We start from the raw sequence: 8,333 nt of genomic DNA, 5'->3' as shown, positions 1-8,333 counted from the left end.
ATATTTATACCAATCTAGATAAAATGAGAACTTTTGGTACTCTTTTGATATTTCATGTGATAAGCTCTTTCTCTTTCTGTTTCTTACAAAGTCAAGACATGAAGGGCTAAATTTTTCTCTAGAAAAATCCGTTTCAGCTTTTACAAGCAGTACAAAATTTGCACTCTCACAAGGAATTACTCTTTGGCTGGCTAAAGAAATTTGTGACAAATAGAAACAGCTATAGATTAGTAGCTAACTTTTAAGGTGCCATTCAAACATATCTTAGATACTTAGTCTTTTGACATTTGCCTGAAACTGAATTTCCAGGACCCAGAGTGGGTGGACAAACAGAGGCTTTTCTTCCAGTTAATCTTTTACAGTTCCCTATTTAAATTGAGTTAGGGTGGATTCTGGCAAAATCCCAATATAAAAGTCTTCTAGGAAGATCAGGTTGGCAAATTAGTCATGCCCAAGAAAAGGGCATCAAGAAATTTCTCAAAATGATGCAGTTGTTAATAAGGGGAGATAAAAAAATACCCACATCTAAGTCTTTTATTAAAACTCAAGGCAGAGCTTTTTGATATACATTCTTAAGTTGTGCAAAGACACGTATGACTAAAATATGAAACAAACTTATACACACACATATAGACACAAGCTCCAGATGTGCAATTTCTCCTAAGTTGTGTGTTGTGTCTTCCATAAGGGAAAAAGACATATTAATCATTTCTTTTACTGCTCAGGGGATGGGTGCTGCTCTCATATTTCAGAAAGGGGCTGGAGAGCGAGGGAAGCCAAACTTTTTCCTATTTAAGGCCAAAGCACAGGAATCTCAGTGGCTGAGTTTTATGACGGGCCCGGTGCTGAAGGGCAGGGAACAACTGATGGTGCTACTCTGAGCTGCTTTGCTTTTCTCCTTTTTGCACAAAGAGTCTCATGTCCGATATTTAGACATGATGAGCTTTGTGCAAAAGGGGATCTGGTTACTTTTCGCCCTGCTTCATCCCACTGTTATTCTGGCACAACAGGAAGGTGAGTAGGTACCGATTTCAAGAAACTTTATGGGGTTTTTGCCTTTACTTCTCTTTACAAATCAGTATAAAGGGGAAACCAGTCTCCTAAAAGCTAATTTCCTCTGTCAGCTCCCAGCTGTGAAACATAGAACCGACCAGGGTGGTGCTTTTTACATTTGCTTAAAGAGAATACTGTCCGTTTTGTATTTAAAAGTTCTCTGGTTGTTGAAGATAAAGATGTTCTTGTACTAACTTGTTTTCACGTTAATGGTACTGGAAACTTTTTTAAATGGCTTTACAAAGTTCCCCTCCTGGATTGTTAACATCGTGGAACGCTTCCCTAAGCAGTCTGGAAGTTATTGGTCTCTTGTTATACCTTTATGCTCTCCTTTGTATGCTGGATTCTTTGTCAGCATAGAGCATTAAGCATTGTTTACCCAGTAAGATAATGCATCTGAAAAATAGCATGCATTAAGGATAGTCTAAAGGAAAACACTACACATTATTAGAACCACTGAAATATATTTCTGTAAAATGGCAACAAGGTAATATCTGCAACGTTCTTTAAAGGTTCAAACTGTAAAAAAGTTTCATTGTTCCTGTTGGTATTCAGTTTCAAGCACTTACATGGTTGATTAATACGTATCTTCTAATAATTTATTGTTAAGGGCCTAGTGTTTTCTGCATGTTCTACATTTTAACTGCATTTACATTGACAAAGAGAATATTTATGAAAATATTTTCAACAGGAATGTTTGACTTTTCTGCCAACAAGGTAAAGATATTAGTACTCTCTGACTTCAAAAAGTTGATTTGTTCTATTTTCTAATAAGTGCAAATGATGGTTCTCATGTTCTAATTTCCTCAAAACCATGTTTGGTTCATTATCTTACTGTGTGAAAATATTTATTTTAATTCATATGTTTCTCAGAGTCATTAAAATACCAGACATATTGGAATTAAACCTTTCATAGAAATAAGTCTTTAAATGCTAAGTTTGAAGATACTAGAAGAAATCATTACACATTCATTTCTATGTGCACATAATACAAAAATGCTTACATTTAAACCTATAGTTTTTGCAAACATAGTGTCTGAAAACAGTTTTTCATTTTTAATGTCAGATATCTTTAGTGTCCTATAGGTTGTATATGGAAGTAGGGGGGAAACACCCAATGATATTTCTTCAGTTATATTCAGACCATGGCCACAAACGAAAAGAAACATCCATATTCCTTGTTCCCTTAATTTCCTCTCCTCCTTTTTCCTCTCCTCCCTTCCTTTCTCCACCTTCTTATCTCTCCACCCCTTTTGACTCCTTTAGACCTCTTCCCCCTTGTCATTCCTTCACTCATCACCCCACCCCCTTCCTAGGCAAGACCATGTCTCCTCCTCCTTCCCCACTTCCTCTATCACCCCCGCCCTCATCCCCTAGTGCCCACCGTGTGGCTTCATCTCTTTTATTTCTTCCCTCCTCTTGTCTCCTCCCCCTTTCTTTCCCTTGAATTCTCAATCCTCTTTTTTCTGTTCCTCTCCTCTTCTCCTCCCCATTCTATTCTCCCAGAAGATGCCACAACCCCTAGTCCTTCCTTGGCTAAAATACCAAATGACTTCTACCACACCTCCACCTCAATCAAGACTTTTACCTTTTTAAAACTCCTTAAATTCTGCTAATTTCTGGGAAAAAAATCACAAAGTTCTCATTTGTTGGAAAGACTGCAAACATTTAATGTTTCGTTCAAAAGAGTGACAAAATATTTGTGGTTGCCTCGTGGTTACAATCTTTTATAATCATTATGACTGTTTTTCTTCTCAATCCCACTTCAGAGGGGAAAAAAGTGTTTGATACCTACAGGATCTTTATATCACATAAGTTCTTTTTATTTTCCCTTTTCCCTTTAGCTGCAGAACATAATAAAAAACTATGAAATTTTGCTGATCCATTTGTATGCTTTTATGCTCAAAAGAAGTTGTAAAGGATTTTGTTCAGTTTGCTGCTTTTGTTTCTCATGAAAAAAGATGTTTAAGTTTTTTTTGAAATAGTAACATCTTATGTTCCCTGGAGGTTTTACAAAACAAGGCCAAAAATTGCTGGTAGATTAGTTTTGGGGAGGTTACAGGAGGTGGTTGAATATACAGCACATTGAGAATAGTCATATATAGTTCTGGGATATGGGTTTCTTATAAATGCCCTGAGAATCCCAGAAGCAGAACAGCTCCAATAAGCGCTAACTTCTAGTCTACTCACACGAATATTCTAGAGCATAAAACATGTCCTCACAAAGAATTTTGGTCTTTTTACAAATCTGTGAAAGTTCTATCTAATTCATGTATTTTCTTCTACCAATGGAGAAATATGTTCTATTTTATATTTCCTGTAGTTTATAAACATGCCAGATTTTAAGCACAAAGACTTGCCACCTGACAGACAGTTACCATTTGCATAACCAATGCCAACATAAATGTTACACAGCTGGATTCCGTACTTTATAATGAGATTTTTAAAATATCACGTGTGTGAATTTTAAATATTAAACACTACTTTCCTAAGAAAATAGGTATATTACTGATAAAATATTGTCAAACACACATACTCAAACACAAACACATGGTAGCAATATTCAAAGACTTTTAGGAAATGGGCTTGAATGTTATGACCATTTTCAAAATTCCATATATAACTATTCCACATATAATATATAACTATTTTGTGAATATTTGTCAAGTTTCTGATTTTTTAGACTATTTGACATATTTTAGTTACTGCTTATTAAATAGATAAAAGGATAAAAAGTTATTACTAAGTAATATTGCTTCATTAGGGCAGGGAGATAAACTTTATTTTAATTAAAAGTGTTCTAATGTTTGAGCTTATATTTAGTTACTCGGCTAATTACACTGTGATAATGAACTGTGGGCATTTAATTGTTTTAGAATTAAAGTCCACTGTAAATGGACTCAGAGAAATCAGTTCCTTATCACAGGTTATGAGAGTCTATTTTCTTTTACATTAATTTCCATTATGCTTTAAGAGGGGATTTGTTACTGATCAAGCACACCTTGAATTGCTAAATCTACTTTTTAAATAGGAGGCTCATCTAAAATTTAAGCAGAAATTATCTTCAGCTCCGTAAAAATATAAATTCCAAGAAAATAAAATATTGGTACAAAATTTTGTGTTTTTCATTAATGATACCTTGCATTTCCTCCCCACCTCTAGAGTATTCAACATCAGATGATCTAAAGGCCTCTAAGAAAATAGATATTCTGATTAAATTCTGAAATTAAACATCTCTGTATTGTAAGAGAAAAGAACAAAGCCACTGGAACAATTCTGGAAAAGGAAGACTGTGGTTATGTGCTTCTAACTAACTCAGATTCTTGGGTTGATGTCTTATCTACAGGCTCATTATAAAAAATCAAGAACCACTGGATATGAGTTTTCTAGGAGTAGAGTTGAGACTAAAAGCCCTCACAAAAGTCTCTGTTCCACACCTACAGAGTTGCATACCAGAACTTGAGTAGTCACTCAGGGAGAAGAGTGCCATCTACTGAAACCCCATGGTTTCCATTGTGGATGACTGGTGCAGCGTTCCAAAGATTATGTAGCTCAGTTCTTTCATTCTGTAACATCAGATGATCTCACCACCTTGAAGTGATTAAAGTGGATTGCTTAAGAGTTAAAGTTTTAAAGATGAAAGATGTTATTGCCTTTGCTGGACATGAAGAACATTTGTAAAGTTTCCAGGTCTACAATAACTTTCTGGAAACGTCTCAGTGAGCTGTTTCTCGTAAAACAATTTTTCTTGGAAAAAAGTGTAGTGCTGTTGTTTTCTACATTCAAAAGAAAAAATAAAATAAAATAGAAAAGAGAGGGGTGGTATGATGTAAAAACATCTAGAGTTTTCAAAAGGGAAACTTGGCCTGTTTCATGTCAAGATGACAACGGAAAAAATAAGATAGCAATTCTTACACAAACCATTTGTTAACTGCAGTTTGGGGAGTTACATTAAACACTAGAATTTCTGTCTGTGCCTAATGAAAACACAGCAGAAATGGATTCCTTTCAGATTAACTAATAAAACCGTTGTATTTTCCATGACTGAGGTCAAGAACTGCCGTTTAAAATGTAATCTTAGTGAACAAAATGAAAAGTTCAAAGAAGAGGGCAAAAATTAAAGTGTCCCAAAGATGTAAACATTGAACATAAAGGATTCAGAACCTATTAAAAATTAAATTTGCTTTGAAAAGTCACATTAAGAAATTACTGCTTCAGTAAAATGGCATTTATTTTTCCAAAACTTTGTTTTCTGTAGTATTTGGTGTGGAGGATAGCAAACAGGGACTGTGTTTCTCAAGTTAATTAAAATCAGAGAAACACTCTGGAGCTGCCTGGTATGTTCATAAATGTCCAGGTTCAGAAGGGAAGCTTTTAATGTAGTTAGAAGTTCATTAATATGAATCATTTAGTAACTATATTTTCTGAAAATCAATCCTAGACATCCTAAATATGTTGTTTTGCACTGGATACATAAGCCTTATCTGTTTATTGTTGTTGCCGCTGAGAGGATCCTGCTTCTCTGTATCTAGTAAAATGTATGCTGAGTTCCCAGTCCCAGTTAATCCTGTTGGTGGTCTGGATGTCATTAGGGTGGTCTTGGAGATTAAAGTCTTTTTCATAAGGTCAGGAGAAAATAAACAACAGAATTCAACTCCAGATAGTATCTTCTTGTTTTGAGGCCAGATTGAAAAGATATTCTGCAGAAAAATGTTATTCCTTAAAAAAAACAAGAAATAAACCCATCTTTTTAGATTCTGATTTTAAGCATGCAGTCTTTAGAAACCATAATGGGACAGAGCTTTGAAGTTAACTTCTTTAATCCCACCCTGCCCTTGAAACTGCAGAAAGGGAATCGAATGTAGTAGTTAAGAGTATGGAATTTAGAGACAGCTTTCCTAGGTTCAAATATTAGCTTTACCTCTTACCATATAAAACCTTGGGAAAATCACTTCATGTCTCTGTATCTCAGATTTCCCACCTGTAAAATGAGGATTATGACAACACCCACCTCAAAGGGCCTGTGGAAAGATTAAGTAAAATAGATACATGAAGCGCTCAGAACAGGGCTTGCAACATAAGAGATACAGATACAAACTCTGCCTAGTATTAGTTTTACTAACACTGGAAAATAAAATTACTGTAAGGAAGAAATTAAAGTACTTAATGATTTAGTGATAAGGAAGGTAAGAATAACATTTTGGTTATTAGACATAAAACTTAAAGATGTTTGCCAACCGTAATTATACAAGTAGAATATATTTTCCTCAGTAATCCTATAATTGATCACTAATCAGATTATATTATAATGTAATTGCTGATTGTTAGGTATATGATACTTTTAATTCTAATTCTCTAATATTTTTTATTTTTCACAGGGCAAAATATTAACCACCTTAAAGGAAATTTCTAATTGGAGACATAAAAATCATATAACTATAAAGAATAAAACAAGGAAACATCTAGAAATGATGATTCATAAAATTTCTTGGTTTTGGGTTTTTGTGGGTTTTTTTGTAGGGGACAAGAATAAGAAGAATCTACCTTGTCCATGCAAAACATTTTAAAATTGAAATTATCTATCTACTTAGGTCTACAGATATTTCCTTCAATCCTTTTTGTTAATTCATCTAACATACTTTAACATACTCTGATTAATAATAAGCAGCCAAAACATATTTATTAAAATGTGTGTTCTTCAAACATAAGTATCATTTAAAAGCCAAACATATTTCAGTTGGAAGCTATATGAACTCCTTTTGCTCACACTTACAAAATGTTCAACTTTCTACAGTAAACAGGAAAATAATGTTACGATAATTTGCATATCACATCTGTTATTTTTAGATTTTCAGATTAAAGAAAACCTACTCTCTGAAGAGGATTCAATAAGAAGAGAAGAGAAAAAAAATTAAACTTATCACTCAAGCTAAATTAACAATTTGATTGGATGCTTTAAGGCATATTATTTTTACTCCAAAAATGTAATTAAGACAAACATAACTTGCATTATTTTTTAGTCACTACAGTAAAATTCCATCAAATTAGCATAAATTAACATTTGAAGAATGGAAACCAAAACAACAAAAAGGAAAGTTTTTAAGAACATCTGAAAATATTAACTTATGTTACTTGGTTTTATTTTTCTCTAAAGTTCCAAAGCAGAGAGCTAGGAAATAAAAGAGTCAAAGAGTGGATTATGTCATACACTAGCTTCATTTTGTTTTATAACTTAGATGATGATTTAGTCTAATGCATTGTTTGAGTGACCACAGAGAAATTTATTTCAGGACAGTTCTTTGTACTAAGGAACAGAAACACTAAGTGACATGAGAGGTGGGGTTTAAAATTAATTACACATTGGAACAGGGAGACTTAGTTTAAGCAATAACAATAAAGGAAGTAATTGGGAGATCTATTACTTGTCCAGCAGTAAAAATGAGATTATTTACTTTTTCTTTAACATATTTACAAAAGTACGTATCTTATTTTTTTCATCAAAGCTGCTCTGAATTTAGATATCTAAGAAAATAAGGGAATAATATGAGATGACTACTGTTTCTGAATTCCATTTTCTATTTTATTTCTAAATGCTGCAAGTGGCTAACTAGAGCATTTTATTCCTCTTGAAAACAAAACATTTTTTTCCTTGACTCTGCCATGATTTTCTCATCTATAACTAGGCTATAGTCCTAAAACTGAGGACCGTGAGACATCTGTGTAATAGGTTTAGCTTCTGAGAGAACATATTGCCAACCATATTTTGTCATGCACAAAACACAAAGTTAGAGGCAACTACATAAAATTCTCCATTCTTTCAACAAGGGTGACTGAGGTAGAACTGCAGAGAAAAGTCTGACTTTCAGCTACAAGTTTCTACAGGAACTGACTTTTCAGGAGAGCCAGATTTCTTTCAAATGAATGTGAGATAAGTTACGGTAATAAACAAAAGTGCATTAATTCTTACTTTTCAAGTATTCCACCTTTCTTCTTTTATTTAGAACAACATCACCTTAAAAAAAAAGAGAAGTACACCAAATTAACTCAACCTTTATATTGAGACCTCTATGTTTTAAAAAGCATAACACACATGGCTTCTAATAAAATTTGGAAAGAAAAGGCTAAATAATTTTCATTTATGTAACACTGAGTTTAACCCCAATTCTAAAAAAGGCATTTACAACTTTAATGTCAATATTATGCTATTTGTTTAAAAGTTTGCAGAGCGAATGTAAGATACCGTATCTCTAGGTTGTGATAGTACCTTCAATGAGACACAA

General features: G+C 33.6%; 1 protein-coding gene across 1 annotated transcript in view; it reads left to right on the top strand.

Moving 5' to 3' along the window:
* The first annotated feature begins 836 nt into the window (after positions 1–836).
* The window catches only part of COL3A1 (collagen type III alpha 1 chain), a 38,749-nt gene continuing 31,252 nt past the window's right edge, over positions 837–8,333 (top strand). The window contains exon 1 of the mRNA XM_082658235.1: positions 837–1,014. Coding sequence (XP_082514361.1) covers positions 936–1,014 — 79 coding nt within the window. The 5' untranslated portion in view covers positions 837–935. The remainder of the gene's footprint in view (positions 1,015–8,333) is intronic.

Source organism: Grampus griseus (genome assembly GCF_964374135.1).
Source record: "Grampus griseus genome assembly, chromosome: 7".
Classification (NCBI taxonomy): Eukaryota; Metazoa; Chordata; class Mammalia; order Artiodactyla; family Delphinidae; genus Grampus; species Grampus griseus.
This window is presented reverse-complemented; position numbering and strand designations above follow the sequence as displayed.